Here is a 20,366-nt window from a genome sequence, read left to right on the forward strand (position 1 = left end):
TACCATCATCGGAAAAAAAAATAAAAAAAATGGGACCCCACGGGAAGCACTACCTTTCAAACAAAAAAAAAATATCAAAATCGGTCCACCCAGTGAAAAGTTATGAGGTAACAAACATAAAAAAAAAAAATAATACAGACGAATTGATAACCTCCTCCTTTTGGAAGTCGGTTGAAAAGGTTATCTTGCTTTTGTTGTGTGTGTATGTGTTTGTATGTGTGTCTGTGTGTGTATATCGAATTCAATTTAAAATCGGTGTTTACATGATGTTGACCACATAAATATTGACATTACAATTGGTAATTGCACCGCGTTAACTGGCGCATATAAGATTAAATATGTGCGCCCTGATATGCATATTCTTTGTGTCCATTAATTAACTTATTAAAACCTCAGACGAGCGCTTTTAACTACCTCATAAAGAACAGCTGTTGTTAATAATGAATTACATAAAACACACTCTTATATTCGCACTTCAGATTCATAAAATTATACGTGTATTTAAATTGACGTATAATTTTATTTGTTTTTACACTACTCGTCAAGCATACGTCAATTGTCTCGATTTTCGACATAGAACGGAGAATTCACTCTTCATTCGAATTCATAGTAAGAAGAAAAAAGTCAAACTTAAATAAGGTTACTTAATTATTTTTTTTATTTTTGTTACTTGTATATATAATACTTTTCAAAACATTGTTCTTGAAACGACGAAAGTCGAAGACTGCTTGTACTTGCTTGTCTGTATTTGGAAAGTATTCGAGCAAATCAATCAATACATGTTGACTTTATAAGAATTATTAAGTAAAACATCCAACCATTAAAACTAAAGTGTTTTGTCTCGCCAAACTTCGACGATAACGTACATATATTTACAAAATAAAGTTAGATCAATGTGCCGCTCACTGAGGCAACTTATGTTTATTTATTTATTTAGACACACTAACACTACACACTAACAAAACATATGAAATATAAGATTTTAAATTAACATGGTTATTTTTATTATTAAAGTTATACATTTCGGGATATTTACCATGTTTTTTATTTTTGATCGGTGGTGCTCGATATTTCGACATTATCTACGAATGTCTTGTTCACGAGACCTCCACCGAACAAAAATAAAAAGCATGGTAAATATCCCGAAATGTATAACTTTAATTACATATAAAATATGTTTAACAAAAACATATGGGTAGATTACACTGGTATATAACCATTATTGGTATACAAGCATTTATAAAAGATATTGACTTGCTACTATAGTTAATATATAAAACTTACTATAATAATTATAATCACAGTTGAACTATGTGTATTATGGTGAAGATATGGTGTTAGTTTCTTCTTGAAACCTTGTTTCACGTTCCTTGTGTCATTAAACTGGCTCACTCAAGAATTCATCATGAGTAATGTCAGGCAAATTTGCACAAAAAAGAAAATTAATTAATGTTTATTTTCTACTTGAAATTAAGACTTTGTATTTTTTAGGTTAAGGAATATTCAATCTAGTGAAAGGACGAATAACAATGCCTTTACGTATTCCGATGAAGACAAGAGTAATGAAATATCAAAAGAAAAAAAACTAATTCGGCATCGAAAGAAATTAAGCGCCAAAGCACATGGAGAGTATAAAAAGTTTGAAATACCTGAACATGAGTTTGAGGAAAGATTTGAAGTTAAACCGCCGCCTAAGAAAACATTCAATAACACTCAGAGTAAAGAAAATCAACATTTTCAAGATTGGTTTTTTCGGAACAGCGATGATGACTTAGAAGCAAGTGAAAGCCGATACAATTATACCGAGGTATTTTTCAATAATCAGATCTAATATTATGTTTAACTAGCTGTGCCCGCGACCTTGTAAGCGTTTGAATGTAACAAAAAAAAAACTATTGTAGCCTAAGTTACTCCTTATTATATCATTTATCTGCCAGTCAAAATCGGTTTAGCGGTTCCAGAGATAAGCCGGAACATACAGACAGACAGACTGACGAAAATTGTAAAAAAAAATATTTTGTTTTTTTGATGGTATAGGTTGGCGACGAGCATATGGGCCACCTAATGGTAAGTGGTCACCATCACCCATAGACAATGAAGCTGTAAGAAATATGAACTATTCCTTACATCGTCAATGTGTCACCAACCTCGGGAACTAAGATGTTATGTCCCTTGTGCCTGTAGTTACACTGGCTCACTCAATGGTGTGGGGTATATTATTAACCGTGTACATATGCATTGCGTAAAGGGCTATTTTAATGTTACAAACAGATACTCCAATTTTTTTATATGTATAGACTATATGACTTACAAAGTTTGTACGGAAATTGTCTCGAAATGTTAACAGTAGAAATGGCGATAAAATCAATAATCCGTCTAGCGATTCATTCATGGTTATTCGTAAAGCTATAAAAGTACAAATTGAAAAACTTCTCTGAAGTCCTTTCCGCAGCGACGAAAGCCTCGTTCTGAACGGTTGTAAAGTTTTAATGTATCCTGTAGACACTCCAACTTGCGCTTACTTTGTATACTAGGAGAATTCTTTTGTCAAGTAACAGCCCGTAAATTTCCCACTGCTGGGCTAAGGCCTCCTCTCCGATTAAGGGTTTGGAACATATTCAACTACGCTGTTCCTGTGCAGGTTGGTGGAATGCACATGTGGCCGAATTTCGTTGAAATTAGACACATGAAAGTTTCCTCATGATGTTTTCCTTAACTTTCAAGAGCAAAAAACTAAAACTAAAAAGCCCTTATCCTTGAGAAAAAAGAAAACATATTACACAAGAAGAAAAAGATCACAAGGAACTTATCCGATAAAATAGACATTAAAAATTAATATGATAAAGACTATGAGGTAGTATTTCTGACACTATATTTGGAGGTTGTTACTCTGACTTTTGTTTATTTAAAAATATTACCGTCATATATCGTATCGTACCTATATAGTTGCCAGGGTTTGAAACCGAAATCATCGGTTAAGATCATCGATTAATCTGTCACACGCTTTCTTACCCCTGGGCCATCTCAGCTTTTCTTTTATCAAAGCATATACTAAATTGTTTTAAAGCCACCAACATATTATTATCATTAAGTATTAAGTTATATAATATTAAGTAAAGTCCCGTAAAAGTTAAAGGAGCCAGTGCTCAGAGGTCTCTTCGTACTCCTGTGCTAGTGCGTATATTATGTAGCATTTTTTCTCCCCCATGAGCTCTCTCTAAGCATTTTGCTTCACAACAAAGAATTCATTCTTTGTTAAACTACACATACAAATCTGTTCATAAAACGTGAGTAGAGCTCGTCTGGAATGTCCCCACGACCTTCTGTTAAGGTCCATATCATTTAATTAGATGATAGAAAATTAGATTTTCATAAGGTTACTAAATCCAAAACCAAAAATAAATTTAGAAAATATGGTTAGGTTAGGTTAAGATTAAATATACAATCCTCGAAATAGGAATACGCTTTTTTAGGAAAGCCTACTAAAACAAATGTATTTAACAGTAAACAAAAAACGTTTACCAGACGATAAAGCACATTTTTTAAAAATCATAATAATTTATATAGCGACAAATATATCAGTTATATCTGCTATTAATTTAGAACAATGGCAATAAATTATTAAAATTTTAATTTCTAGATAAAAACAAGACATCGTACCACGAGAGCGGCAACAAATCGAAAGGAACGAATCTGGGAGAACGGCGTAATACCATACGAAATCGACGGTAACTTCAGCGGTGCACATAAATCCCTTTTCAAACAAGCGATGAGGCATTGGGAAAACTTTACATGTGTCAAGTTTGTGGAACGAGATTCAGCTCTCCACAAGGATTACATTGTTTTCACTGAAAGACCTTGCGGGTGAGTCATACTGTTCCTAACAATGGCTGGTTCAAGTTCAGTTCACTTTAGTTACGAAAGTATAAAGTGACAAATTAAAGAGGTTAGTTTTAACTGTACTATACATTCAGTAAGACATTGGTGGTAAGTTGTCAATTACATTTACAGCTATTATATTATCGATTCCATACATTGACAAGTTATAAATTTTACACTGGCTTACTCGTCCCTAAAATCGAAACAATCGGGTTGAAACAAGGCAAGAAAGCATTGTCATTATAGAACGCAATTATATAAAACTAGCGACCCGTCCCGGCTTCGCACGGGTGCAAAACTTATACTAAATATCGCACAGAATTTGTTATTAATTAAACTTAATTTACTATATTGTCCATGTATTCATACAAAAACTTTCCTCTCGAATCACTCTATCTATAAATAAAACCACATCAAAATCCTTTGCGTAACTTTAAAGATCTAAGCATAAATAGGCACAGACAGCAGTAAGCCACTTTGTTTTACACTGTGTACTGATAAAAAGAACGTTGTAAACGTGTAACGCATAAATCCAATGAAATAAGTCAGCAGTCGCCAAAATAAGTAAATTTAGGCCAATTCAAGCAATTTGTCTTACAAATTAGCAAATTATAGCTTTGCATGACATGTTTGATGGTCCAATTACCGGGCTCGTAATTTGTGACTCCAGCAGGATATGCAGTTCTGTCAGCCGTCTGTTCTTCGACCCGATTCTCTGAAATTCTTGTGTCAATAAAGCTTAACTTACGTCATTAAAACTTGCATTTGTAATATATTGTTCCAAAAATGCAGACATTTGCCTATTTTGACAAATGTCGAAGCGATCGATTGGTTAGTATACGAGTTGATATGTTGCAGTCCCATCTTGTAGCGATGTTAAACAAAGTTGGTACAAAATCTAACAAATGAACTAGTGGTTAAACTATATAAAGAAAAAACTTGGAACTAGAAACCGCAGAACACAGACGTGCAATCTCAGGAGCTATTTTTGCTACAATACTCATATGTACCATCACAAAAATACTTAGTATCGTAGTGTTACGGTTAGCAAGGTGAGTAAGCCAGTATTTTGTCAGGCACAACATTTATCAGGGACATAACATTTAACTCCTAAGGTATCACCTTATTGTATTGGTAAATCAATGAATAGTTAATATACCGCCGCCATAGACAATGTCGCTGTAAGAAATTTTATTGTGCATGTAGTTACACTGGCTCACTCACCCTTCCAACCGGGGCACAACAATACTGAGTACTGTTGTCTAGCGGTAGCATATCTGATGAGTGGATGGTATCTACCCAGACGGACACAGAGTCCTACCACCACGTACCACCAGTACGTCCGTTACTTGTTCATCAATTTCGTCACTTCCATTTAATATTTAAAATATTTGAATTAACACAGGTGCTGTTCCTTCGTGGGAAAGCGAGGAGGCGGCGCCCAGGCCATATCCATTGGAAAGAACTGCGACAAATTCGGTATAGTGGTCCACGAACTTGGTCACGTGGTCGGCTTCTGGCATGAGCACACGCGACCGGACCGGGACCGGCACGTGCAGATCATAAGAGATAACATTATGACAGGTGAGTAAATTATTTCAAAATCAAAAAAAAAATCAAAATAAAATTTATTCAAGTTGGCTTTTACAAGCACCTTTGAATCGTCATTTTACAATTAAGTGAAGCTACCACCGGTTCGTAAAGTAGATTCTACCGAGAAGAACCGGCAACAAACTCAGTAGTTACTCTTTTTTAACATTTAAAAAATACAAAGTCATGTTAATTATATACAATTATTTAAATTAATATATCCTGCTTGGAAAGACACTCAATGCTTGCTCTTTGTCAAACTAATAGCCTAAGTCGAATAAGACTAATCTTGAAATAATAAGATATAAAATAATGGGGAAGCCATAGGCTTGGACAATATAACAGCAAGAATAAAACATTAAAAAAGTCATCAATGCAATGATTTTAATCTTACCTGCTAATATATGTTCTTAAATTAAAATGTTAAAGAATCTTTTTTGTCTATATTCGGCGTTTCCTGTAACCGCGTCCGTGTGAATAAAGCCAATTTTCATCAGCTTGTTATGTATATTTGACACGCAATGTCACTTTATTTGACACATTAATTACTAATTTAATTTTAATTATAATAGACCTAATTTAGTTGAATAGTGAAAATAATAGCAACACTATCAGAAATATATTCCAAACAATTTTTTGTTACAATATTTTAAAACTGATGTTATCGCTACGGTTTTTGAAGAGGGCAACATTATAAAAAAAAAAGAAAACATTGGCGGGAATTTAAACTCGCTCAGCAGAATACACTGAAACCGGAAATATTGTGATAACTTTAATTTTCATTACTGTATCTCTTTATATATTCTTTACTTAATTTGAGTAAAGAAGAACGTTATTAATTAATATCAAGAGTATTTTTCAAAAATTAATTAACAAAAATAACTTTAGCTAATACTATACTTATTTCACGTAATAATTAAGCTGAATTAATTATAAACTAAAATTTATCAATTCAGCAAAAAAAAATATTTAAAATTTATTTTTAAACAAATCTATAGTCACCCATAATTAATTTAATTCGTCGGCTAGACGTTATTAAAAAAAAACTTATTTTTATAAGGCTGGCAACAAATTTGCGGATTTATCGCATTAATTCATTTTAATCCTTTTTATTTTAAAGCTGCAATCACTTAGTTGCCAGCCCTACATAGAATCATTTAATATCTTAGTATTACGAATAATTACTATGTAAAATCGGAATAATCATCCACCGAGCATTGTATTGAGGTCCCAAAATGATTTCGAGTGGCCTTTGTTCCCAAGCAAACATTGCTTAAGCTAAGAACTGAAAGAAATAAAATGTATTACAAAATGGCGTCCTCTGAAAAGGATGATATCTGAATAGACCTTAGAATAAAAATAACTAGAAGTTGACAGTGAAAATATCAGAAGTGTTATGAATATTATTGTGATTATATTTATTAGTATATAACAACAAGATTATGATTTTAATATAGGTACTAACCTATAGGGTTGCACAGCACAGGATGCAATTCTAATAACCTTATAACTTGGTGGTAGGGCTTTGTGCAAGCCCGTCTCGTAGGTACCACCCACTCATCAGTTATTCTACCGCCACATAACGGTACTCAGTATTTCGGTCTAATGGGTGAGTGAGCCAGTGTAACTACAGGCACAAGGGACATAACATCTTAGTTCCCAAGGTTGGTGGCACATTGACTATGTAAGGAATAGTTAATATTTCTTACAGCGTCATTGTCTATGGGCGATGGTGACCACTTACCATCAGGTGGTCCATATGCTCGTCCGCCAACCTATACCATAAAAAAACCTGTAACGATAATGATCCGATTACATTATACTAGTAGTCGCCCGCGGCTTCGCTCGCCTTTAAGGGTCATGTGTTAGGAAAAAGAGTAGCCTATGTCCTTAATGTTGTCTTAAATTTTCGCGATTATTACACATTTAAATAAAACTAGTTATTACGGATTTTAATCGCGTATATTAATTATTTTGGACATCCCGACGTTTCGAGCACTTTACAGCGTTCGTGGTCACGGGTAGAATAAGGTGACATTTGTCTATTTGAAGAACAAAGGAAATATTATTAACAACTACCGTCAACGATTTCTCAATTGGTATCTTGAGTAACGTTCCGGTTGCACGCAGAAGGCACTAACTGTATCTTTAAGTCTTGCAGTCTGTTGGATTTGGGATTTTAAATTTTTAATAAGTGGATCCCAGGTGTTAGAAAGTCTCCAACCATCTTCTCTATTGAAGTTCGGATGTTTTTGAATTTCAATAGCCTCGCGTATCATTCTAGGAATGAATCTGTGTTCTTTAGCGAGGATCTGTGGTTTATCAAATCGGATAAAATGGTTAGGTTTATCCAGAGCATGTTCACAGACTGCAGACTTTGTCCTATGATGACTTTGACCTATGTCCTTTCTTGGAGTTCAAGTTTGCTTCATACGAAATTTCACCAGATTTGGTTCAGCGAGCGGAACGTAAACAAATAGATAAGCCGACAGATTAATTTAACATTTATAATATTAATATAGATAATAATATAGATACTCGATTATTCACAAAAGTAACATCAGTTAAATTGTAATTGAGAACGAATTCTACTATATTTTCCCGATAATATTGCAAAAGAACTTTGACCGAACCGCAGCCAATGATGCATTTGCATATGAGAATGTCTGACAACAGATAACGTAGTAATAATTTAGACATCTGTCAAATTTGTTTTGGGGCCCAGTTGAACTGTCGAATCTAGGTCTAGACGTACAATTTTTCACAGAACTTTCTTACTTCACATACTAATGTACACATAGTACATATATTTCTTACGAGTTTCTCGCTTATGTCGTTTTTGTTACATTAAATAGACCTACATAATACAAGACAAAAGCCTCGTCCCAAAAAAAAATAGGAACTATTTCAGTATATGTACTTCAATCCTAGTTTTGAGGTTATTAGTATTTTATTAGTCGTTTGAACGTAAAATTATTGTTATATATAAAAGTATATTATTTTCAATATTAAGCGGAACCTCTGTCAGTTACGTAACTCTATGTTCTATGATAGACTCAGTGTGAAGTGCGTAACGTGGCCGCGTCTTTTCTTCAAGTCGGCACTTGACCTGAATCCAACGTGCGTTTCAAATCTTCACGTTATTCACACCGCTGCATAACATCTTATCTTGGAGTCAGTGTTTTTTTTTAAATTTCATTTATTGTATAGTCTTTAAAAAAATATTTTTAAAGTGAAAACTCTATGGGAGGGTACGCCTACCACTTCGTAACTTAACGCGTCACGGCGCCAGTCTATATGATTTCCATTTCTTTTACATAATCCTTTTTTTGCTTAGAATTTGGTTTATGTACATACAAAGTGTTATACATATTCAAGAATCGCGACTAAGAAAAAAAATATAATTTTTAATCAATAAAATATATTATTAATAAATAACCTTTCCTTACATTTTCATATTGACATACATAAATATTAAGTAATTTCATTCTCAAGCTAAACAATTTAATAATTACTTTTATACTTGAACTTAAAATAGTTTAAATTATCACTTCTGACGTGCGTACGTATTTTTCCAATTTGTATGTATAAACTTACAATGTTATAAGTTACTAAAATGGGTTAATACATTAAACCTTGAACCGACAATGCCATTCGAATTACCCCTTTAATTCGCGGGAAACTCCTAGTTGGCAACAGTACAATAATTACGTACATTAAGAGATTAGCATCGCCACGGTGACACAGTTTCTTTGACCTATTACCGAATGTTACGCGTCATTGTGAAAGACACGTCTGCCATTGTGAATGGCACGCCATGTCAGTCAAACTTTGTGATGGAATCCGGAAGGAAATATCATCTTCCTGTTTGTTTAATTATATTCTTATTTATTGTCCTCGTGTCTCTTGATTGTGACCGACATTTCAAATGACATTCGTAATAATGTAATCATGAACTGCATTTGAACTGAAGTGATAACTAAGTATTGAAATAAACAATTTATATTTATTTTGCATTGGTTTTGTTCTGAAATATATCATATATCTCGTCTTAGAAGCTGAATTAAATATCGTTAAAATATCTGTATAATTGATGACATTGTGATAACAGTTTATTGATCGTAAGATACCTATCTTTTTTAAGTTTATAAGTAGAAAATATATCTAAAAAAAAAGTGGTGTCATGTCGTTTCACAGACATCCGAATGGAACAATTTTCTTGTTTTTCTTTCTATTGTGGAATAGGTTTGCGGACGAGCATATGGGCAACCTGATGATAGGTGGTCACCATCACCGATAGACAATGCAGCTGTTAGAAATATTAACTATTCCTTACATCGTCAATGCGCCTCCAACCTTGGGAAGTAAGATGCTATGTCCCTTGTGCCTGTAGTTACACTGGCTCACTCACCCTTCAAACCGGAACACAACAATACTGATGTTAAGCGGTAGAATATCTGATGAGTGGGTGGTACCTACCCAGGCGGGCTTGCACAAAGCCCTATCACCAAGCAAGTTTATGATGTGTTAAATAACAGAAAATGAAATATATGAACAACGTTTGATAATAAATATAATATATTGCCTGCATAACGCTTTTTCCCAGTTCCCTGTAATGTAAACGTAAAATAAATTCTAAACCTTAGCAAGTTAATATATAAGTTACTTAATAATGGATAATTTTCTGTGAGCATAATTTACCTGAAGCTTACCTTGCGAGTTTCGTTTAAGCAATTTACAACACGTCTAAACTATTTACCTAAAATTTTCAGCTACTTAGAAATTTTAAGGTTATGTTCCGAATCTTAATACACGTGTCTTTTTGAAACAGTATTTGTTTTATTTAATAACTAATTTACATTAAAATAGGTCATTAACTTGTTGTTTTTCCAAAACATAAGCTATAAGAGCAAAAGATTCAATTTGATAATCTTTGAATAGCCGTTACGGATAATATGTGTTCTAGTGATAACCTTAATGATCAGTATGAACAGGGCAGGCTAATTGCAAGTGGGTTCAAGCTCGCCGACAGATGCCGAGAATTAAATAAGTATTACATCATATCATAAGAGCCCACTTAGTCCCTGGTGATCTTATCAAGATATATCATATCATATCATAGCTATTATCTATACATATAATTGGAGTGTATGTTTGTAATATTCGAATAGCCCTTTTTTGCTCAATGCATGTATTTAAAGACGACACATATACCAAATTTTTTTGTCGTTCTGTCCGTCTGTCTGTTTGTTCCGGCTAATCTCTGTAACGACTGGACCGATTTCGACGGGACTTTCACTGACAGATAACTGATATTATAGGGAGTAACTTAGGCAACAATATTATATTTTTTTGTTATATTCAAAGGCGTACAAAGTCGCGGGCGCAGCTAGTCAGAAAATAAAAGTGTGAACGTAAATGTAAATAGTCATTTATGAAAGCGGCTTAAAGGGTAATTGTCAGAAGTTTCTAGGACCAAGAACTTAGTGAAATTTAAGGGAGATTATTCTAAGACAGGACAAGGCCGTTCTAAGACATTGTTCCTTTATTAATTCAGATAAATTTAACGTAGGTACCAAATGAACACGTATGCCTTTACTTGAAACATTTGACTATCATAGTTGTTACGTAACACTGCAATTTCTTTCGAATTGAATACATTATTATTTATTCGTCAAATGACGTAATAAATGAATTCCGATCTACTTTTTATTTTCCAATTTATTTTTTAATATAAGACAGACAGACATTAAGTGTTACAAAATCAGGTTATAAATTTCCCACTGCTGGGTTAAGGCATCCTCTACCTTTGAGGAGAAGATTCGGAACATATTCCACCACGCTGCAAATGTGGCAGAATTTTTAAGAAATTAAACACAAAACAGAAAAACGTTTTTCTTCACCGCCGAGCTGGAGATGAATTATAAAGACAAATTAAGAACATGTATATATAGTGGTGCTGGCCTGGGTTTGAAGCCGAAATCATCGGTTAAGATGCAGTTCTAGCACTGTAAGTTATTAAACTTAAGTGTTAAAGGTAACTTAATACCTAATTGCAACGAAACATTTGATTTTCAAATTTGTTTAAAATTGACACAATTTTAAAATTATGATTTTATAATAGTAACACAAAAGATTTAAAAGGCAACACAAACTAGATATCTCAATACAAAATCCTTTATAAAGCATAGTAATAATATCTTTACGAAAATAACGAAAAATTTCGTCTCGTTATAGTAACATTGGTGAAAAATAATTACTCAGGCAAAATTCATAGACAAGCTTTGAGCATAAATAACCAAAATGCCAGGAGTACACCGATATTCTAGACATTCAAAACTTGGTATTTGTTGGATAAATTTATTAGGGCGAGCGAAGCGAGCCCTACTCTAATTCAACAATCTGTACATTTTTGTGGTACACTTTATGAAAAAAGTATCACGCCTTTAGATTTGAAATTTAACATAGTAATTTAGAATCATGTCTAGATGTGTTATTTATCATTAAAATATCTTTTTTTTTTAAATATTTTTTTTAAAAATACAATTTGTATATGGACACTAATGTTAATATACTACTAATTTACTAATATGCTACTAACGCCATCTGTCGAAGGCATGTATCAACTAAATTGTTTAATATACTACTACTAAAGCCATCTGTCGAAAGTATGTGTCAACTAAATTGTTTCTACTATTAGTAGAAACAGGTAGAAATAGCGTCAGCACCATAACAACAACACTACAGATTTTAAAAACAACGTCACTGTTGGTTTATTGTGTGAAAACTAATTATTATTGCGTGAAATATTATTTTATTGCTCAATTTCTCAGGTGTAATATTGATTAAGAAAAAATATTAGGTAAGTGCGTATGATCGTAAGTACCTATGATAGAATTTTATAGAAAAATGCTATCCATTATCCAGTTGTATCTGACGTAAAACATGTTGGTTTAAATGTTTTATTGTTATTGTTGCAGCGAAATGCCACGAAGACGCACGTTAACTGGCCGTAAAGAACGCGAACATAACCGTGTTTCAATGAATGATTTAAGAGAACGTCAGAAAAGATCTCGAAATATGGAATCTAATTTTAATCGCGGAAATGTTCACTTTTTAGAGTATGCCGTTAATTTCAAAACTGCTCAGAAAAATTTGGAGTTAAAACATTGCAATTTATGTCATCGTCGTTGGTTCGATTTACATATTGAAGAAGACGGACTTTGTGCTCTTTGTCGTAAATTTCAAGTAAAAAATGAAATGAATATATTTTCTACAGAAAATAATATGGACCCTGGTCCACAACCTGAAGTTTTAAAAAAATTAACATTTCTTGAAGAACAATTAATTGCTCAAGTTCATCCGGTTATAACAGTATATAAACTTAAAGGTGGTCAATTTGGATATAGTGGCCAAGTTATCAATTTTCATCAAGACATTACAAATTTTACTACCTCTTTACCTCATTCTATTGATACTATTTCAAAATATATTTTTGTTAGAAGAAATTATGGTGAAGGATATAAAGATTTTATTGTAAATCGTGATAATGTTGAGGCCGCTTTGATATATCTTAAAAATAATAATCCTTGGTACCGTGATATAACAATCGACGAAAATAATTTACAATGTTTACCTAATAATGAAAGTATTTTTCAACAAATTGTATTAAGTCAAGATAGACAACAACTTTCATATAATTTAGATAATGAGGATAATGATCAAAATATATTATATGATAATGTTTATGAATCTGGAGCTCCAACGGTGACTTTTCAATGTAATCGTAAAGCAGTGAATAGTGTACTGAACATTCAGGAAGAAAATGATAGATCTGGTGTTTTACCTTGGCCTATATTGGATCCTGTGCCAATCAATAAGTATAAATCAATTTTATCATATAATACTAATTTGAGATCATCTAGCTCATATTGGTACGTGAGATCTAGAGAGTTAGTGGATATGATTGAAGAATTAGGAACTCCAACAATATTTATGACATTGAGTGCAGCTGATTTATATTGGCCAGAGCTGTATCGTATATTGGATCCAGACTATAATTATGCGATCTCAATCAAAGCAGTGAATTTATTCGTAAATCTAAATTATTAAATTCAAATCCTATGATTGTTTCTTATTTTTTTAAAAAGCGATTAGATACTTTTATGGATCATTTTGTTAAAAAATACTTTAAAGTCACAGATTTCTGGTTCCGTATTGAATTTCAACACCGAGGTAGTCCGCACATGCATGGTCTTTTCTGGTTTGAAAATGCACCTGATCTTAAGAATCTCAATCCAAATGATATTACAAGAATTAAAGAAATTATAAACTACTTTGATGAGTTCATATCTACATGGCATCCAGATCCTTCTCAAGTTTATGATATACATCCATCAAAATTACATTACTCTGATATATCTGATGAAGATGTTGATTACAATCATTTAATACGAGCTGTACATATGCATAAATGTTCTAAAGCGTATTGTCAAAGAAAGAAAAAAAATTCTTCTGAGACTATTTGTCGTTTCAAGTATCCGAAAGAATGTGTCAACTAAAGTAAAATTCAATTTATTCAAAATAACGAAATAGAATATATATCAAAAAGAAATAATTCATATTTAAATAGTCACAGTCCACAAATTTTGAAAATTTGGCGAGCAAATGTTGATTCGCAAGCCATTGTTTCTATTCATGCCGTTCTTAGATATATTGCTAAGTATGCTAGCAAAGGTGAACCAAGATCGGATGGTATGAAAGATTTTATTCGACAAACAGTACAAGAGTCAAATACTAATAGTAATGTTGTACAGATAATCCAAAAAATTTTGATAAAAATGTGTGCTGAACGTGACTACTCTGCTCAGGAAATATTTTGGATTATTATGGGTTGGCCTTTGTATCGATCTTCTCGACAATTTACTACTATAAATTTTAGAATATCTGAAACATGGGAATATCTGGATATGAATAGTGAAGATGGAAGTATTTTTGTTTCGAATTTTTTGGAGAGATATCAACAACGACCAGCAGAATTTGAACAAATGTCTTTATCTGATTTTTTTACAAAAACTTATAAAAGAGGTTCAACTTATAGTATGAGAAAAGTACCTTTTATTCTTAGAGTTATACCAAAAGTGAAATATGATCCTGGCTGCATAGATAATGAAAATTTTTATAAACAACAAGTTATATTACATGTTGCCTGGCGACAGTTAAATGACCTAAATCCTGACAATAATACTTGGAAGATTGTATATGAACGTCATTTTAAAAATAGTAATGATAATAGTCTTAGTTATGAATTGGATCAAATGTTACAAAATTTAGAGAATGAAGAAGATTATGAAGTAATAAATACAGTTCAAATAGAACAACTACATGATTGGATGGAAGTAGCTGCTGGACCACAAAATATTAATCAAGAAGATGATTTAGGTAGAAGAGAAATTGATATCCGATATCAATGGCATTCTATTTCAAGCAAACAACTATTGAATTCATTAGAAACATTTATTGAAAATGAAAAAAATTGCAAGAAATCAAAGAAACCCTAACATAAATAATCACAATTATTTGTCAAATTTTGCTTTTTCTGGTGAACAGCAAGAAGTAATTAATATATTTGAAAAACAACTTAATTATCTACAAGGTTACGAGGAAGAACAATCTGTAAAAAGAGTGGTTATACAGGGAAAAGCTGGCTCTGGAAAAAGCACATTGATAAATTACTTTACTTTTCGATTGAATCAAATATTGGGATCATCATCTTATAAATTGCTTGCACCAACTGGTGTTGCTGCTGTGAATATTAATGCTTCAACAATTCATTCTAAACTTTTATTGGGAGTAAATAAAACGTTCAAAGATCTCGATTTACATGCACTTGCTAATTTTCAAGAAGAATTATATGGTTGTAAATTTATAATTATTGATGAAATGAGTATGATTGGATGTAGTCTTATGAGGAAAATTGATTTACGTTTACGTAGAGCTTTTCCTTCAAGGCAAGATGAACCATTTGGTGGATTATTTGTATATTTTTTTGGAGATATTAATCAGTTGCCACCTGTAAATGATAGGCCGCTTTATAGTAATAAAACTGAAGGAAGTGAATTTCTTTTAGAAGGAAAATTGTTATATACATCAAGTATTCAAAAATATTTCTTTTTATCATCATCATTTCGACAGAATGAATCTCAACAAGTTTTTAGAGATATACTTGATCGAATTAGTAATGGTGAATGTACGGTAGAAGATTACAAAAAATTAATGACACGGAGTATACAATCATTATCATTAAATGAACGGATTTTTTTCAACGATGCCATTAGACTATTTGCAACAAACAAAGATGTAAAAGAATTTAATCATCAAAAGTTAAAAGAATTACGTCAACCAGTTGCTTATATTCCAGCTTATCACAATTGTTCCAAGGCAAAATCAGTAAGTGCAGAATTATTAGGTGGACTTGAACCATTTATTATTTTATCGATTGGATCTAAAGTTATGTTACGTTCTAATTTGTGCGTTGAAAATGGATTGGTCAATGGAGCTTTAGATTATGTCGAAGATATAATTTATGAAGAAAATTGTAGTCCCCCTGATCAAATGCCGCGAGTGATAATGGTCCGATTTGAAAATTATTCTTATTCAACTTACGAAAATAGTGGTTGTATTCCAATATTACCCATAACTAAATTTTGGAAAAATGGAAATACCAATTGCTCAAGAAAACAATTTCCATTACAATTAGCTTTCGCAATTACAATTCATAAATCACAAGGTTTAACATTAGATAAAGCTGTTGTAGATATTGGAGAAAAAGAAACTTCTATTGGTTTAACTTATGTCGCGTTTTCAAGAGTAAAAACATTTGAAGGCATTTTAATTAGCATTAAATAGAAGATTTATTTATGATAGATTAAGTAGTATTAAAAACTCAAATATGTTGAAGTGTAGAAAACAAGAAGAAATCCGTATGAGAAATGTAAATGCTTTGATACAATAAAAAATTTAAAATTTGAATTTTTTTTGTCGTATGAGTTATTTATAGAAGTCCATATTAATAATTCATATATTAAAATATACTTTTAATAATATTATTCATTATTAATAGTATATATTATTAATTAATAATAATATATATTATTAGTTAATAATAAATAATATTATTATTTATTATTGTTAATAAATTATTACTAGGTAGAAATACCTCGCGAGCCCTCACAAAGCTGCGCTTTTTGCTAGTATAATTTAAAATTAAACTCTAACACTTTGAATTAAGGTCGAATTTTATAAAGATCTGAACGTCCTAATTGTCAGAGATAAGCAACTGTAAGGTTATTGTTATCAATTTAAATCTGCGTCAATTTTATAATAGAATGGATGTTTAAAATGTTAGGAAATTTTACCGAGTATTTTGCATTTCATTTTGAAATTAACTCTTGAAATTGTAAACGTAACCAAAATATACTTAAAATTTAAAGTGTTATAAATAAAAACATTAATTTTGTAAATATTAGAGCTGTCTAATATTATAAACAATGTCATAAGGCAATGGGTCTTACAAAATGACTTATCAATAATTAGGTCTTTAATAATGTTTACTGGCTGTATAGATTTTTGTTATTTTTCGTTTGACACAGTTTACTTGTATTCTAGAATGGTCTCGAAAAATTGAGTACAATAATAAAATCCTTTGACATCGTTACATTTGTTTTCACATTGACCTAGCGGTAAATATATCAAACATATAAGTATATCAAAGTTATTGTATCTAACTAACATGACTGTATATTTAAATGTCGAAAAAGAGTAACTACTGAATTTCTTACCGTTTTTTTTTGCAAATTTGCATTCCGAACCGATGGTAGCTTCACTTAATTGTAAAATGACGATTCAAAAGATTGGATGGATTCATATCAACAGTATTTATAGGATATTTGATTAAGACATTCCTTAATTTGTCAATACGAAATATCAGGTCGTATTTTTACACAAAACAATATAGGTCTCGTCGCTATACAATTCTCCTTTAATAGGCTTACTTTAAAGTCAGAATTTGTTATCAATTGGCCGATGTAAGTTCTTAACAAGGATTATAAACTTCAAAATTAATTTCCTTTAATCTACTCTAAATGCTATTGGGAAGTCGAGAAGTTTGACGAAGCTGATTACTTTTTACCTGCAACTGATTGAAAAGCTGTGAAGTGTTATAAAAATTCTAGATTCCTCTTCTATTCGAGATTTTTATAGCCGGAGCAAATTCAAATTGCCATTTAAATGTTGAATCGAAAACTGATTTTATTGATTCTAAACTATTCTAAGGTTATTTTTCTGTATATTCCTGGCTTAAATCTTATATTGGACTAGTATTATAACTGGGGAACTCTCTTCATCTCTTTGTGATTTCTTCAAGACAAAACCACAGAACTAGTCGTAGTTAAATTTACCGTATGCGTAGTTTGGTTTGGCTTCAATATGGATATAAGCTAAAACATATTTCAGGATTTTTAGGAAAAATAAACTACACAAGGCCCAGGGCCGTAATTAGGGGAGGGCAACCGGGGCAACTGCCGTGGGGCCTCCACATTAGTGGGGACCACAGTTTTCAGCAAGTTAACAAATACCGAGATATAGTCAAATTATAATAATGTTATTATTTCATATTTTTAAAGTTCGTACAAGAAAATAAATCATAGCTTACTTATTGAAATAAAAAAGTAATTAATTCATGATAATATAATTATTAGGTTGTTCACGCTACTGTTTGTCTAGGGCCCCCACTGCTTTGTGGCCCGGGGGCCTCCAGACCTTTAAATCCGACTCTGACGAGGCGATCGCGCGTAACAACAATCTATTGCTGTTTTTTTCAATGTACCGTCTTTTTCACAGGACAAGAATACAATTTCAACAAGCTAACCGAGGAAGAAGTGAATTCTCTCGGGCAGACGTACGATTACGACTCCATTATGCACTACGCTCGTAACACGTTCAGTAAAGGAACGTATTTAGACACGATTCTACCGCTTGAAGTGCACGGAAAGAAGAGACCGGAGATTGGGCAAAGAGTTAGACTAAGTGCCAGCGACATTGCACAGACGAATTTACTTTACAAATGCGCAAGTAAGTTTAATACTTATCTAACTGATTGTTTATAGAAAAAGAACTGTTTGTCTTTAGCTTGTATGGCTATCATCTCTGATTTCTTGGATTCAAATCTGTGGGGAGTCAATAAAATGCTACCGTGCTTACCTATGAACATTGAGCACATCAATTCTATGGCATTTAGTTCAAGGCTTACTTCCGACCATATTGAATTTGCACCATTTGCAGGATTTTAGATTTATGAAAGTCAGGGCCACGTGACTCGACTTGGGTTGGCACATGCAATTATGCGTCCTGAGTTGGTTAATGTGTCTAGAAAATGAAATCTATTGGTTGGACATCATCAATAATGGTTTTAAAGTTACCGAATACCGACTATAATCAAACGAGATATTTTTCAGTGTCTTACGAGAAACTTATCATGAGAACTATTGTATTTTTTTAAATCCTCCCTTTTCTTACCCGACTTCAATTAATGTTTTATACACAGAATGCGGCAAAACTTTCCTGGGTAATTCCGGCTGGTTTAATTCTCCTGGCTGGGGCACGGACACGCCTGCGACACCAGACCGCTGCGAGTGGCGAATCGTAGCTACTCACGGGGAACGTGTCGTGCTTAATATTACTGGTAAGTTGCCTTAACATTAATAGCTGCTAATACTTTCTTAACCCGTACAATGCGGAGCGAGGTCTAATATGCCGCGTATGTACGGTGCGGTGTGGTGCGGCTAAGAAAAACAAAGATTTCTTTGACGTATGGAGGACTTAACTTCTATTTGATATATTGTAGGAAAATGATAAATATTATTACATGATGCCTATTTAAAAGAGAATACTACGGTGTAACTACTTTAATTAGGGGTCTCTTTGACTACGTACCGTACTGAAGAAATAACGTTACGGGGTCTAATAAGTCCCCGTCAACAACAACAAGAATGGAAAAAAATGGGATGCCGCTGCCAACGTATGAAATCTACAATATCGGCCAATATTTACTTAAGAAACAAATTAACTCATTACATTTAAAACTAGACGTTGTAAATTATATCTATGATAGTTATAATTAATGTAAAGTTAGAGATAAGAAGTTGTGTTGATAACAATCAGGTTGGGACTATTATCGCTCTCAAACAACCCACAGAATCAAGCCCTCCAAATTAGGAGTATCGACACTTTACAAGATCTTATCAAAGAGGCTCCTTGTCTTATCTTATTAAGTTACCAACCAACCTTATTATAATTAATCTGCCTAATTTGTGTTTATATTAATATATATACCTGAGTTATTTAATTTAAAAATTCATATATATTTTTAAAAGCTCTAAATGAGTCTAGTATTTTTTACTTTTTATTGGTTATAAGAAGCAATTTCTCTTATAGATTAACATTTTGAAAGAGAACCGTCGAGGAGTAATATTTAAAAAAAGAGTAAATCATAATCATCCTTACACTGTATAAAACAAAGTCGCTTACCACTGTCTGTCCCTATGTATGCTTAGATCTTTCAACTTACGCAACGGATTTTGATACGATTTTTAAAGATATGGTGATTCGAGATGAATGTTTTTGTATATAATACATAGAGAGTATAGCAAAGAAACACTGATAATTTTAGAAGTTTCTAATGTGTAAAAACACGTAAAAACACGTATGTTTATTATCAGTATTGCACCCGTGCGAAGCCGGGGCGGATCTCTAGTTTATATATAAAGTATATAGAGATTATTTTTTATAGCTAATAAAAATTTATATCACTATTATAGCTTTTAGTTTCATTCGATCAT

General features: G+C 32.3%; 1 protein-coding gene across 2 annotated transcripts in view; it reads left to right on the plus strand.

Annotated features, from left to right (window-relative positions):
• LOC124532311 (tolloid-like protein 1) overlaps positions 1–20,366 on the plus strand; it is a 90,767-nt gene that overhangs the window by 56,979 nt on the left and 13,422 nt on the right. For both annotated transcript variants that reach the window (XM_047107161.1, XM_047107160.1), the window contains exons 5-9: positions 1,492–1,807; positions 3,641–3,864; positions 5,285–5,463; positions 18,370–18,600; positions 19,073–19,210. In XM_047107161.1, the coding sequence (XP_046963117.1) occupies positions 1,492–1,807; positions 3,641–3,864; positions 5,285–5,463; positions 18,370–18,600; positions 19,073–19,210 (1,088 nt within the window). The remainder of the gene's footprint in view (positions 1–1,491; positions 1,808–3,640; positions 3,865–5,284; positions 5,464–18,369; positions 18,601–19,072; positions 19,211–20,366) is intronic.

The sequence above is a fragment of the Vanessa cardui genome, chromosome 9, assembly GCF_905220365.1.
Source record: "Vanessa cardui chromosome 9, ilVanCard2.1, whole genome shotgun sequence".
Taxonomy (NCBI): Eukaryota; Metazoa; Arthropoda; class Insecta; order Lepidoptera; family Nymphalidae; genus Vanessa; species Vanessa cardui.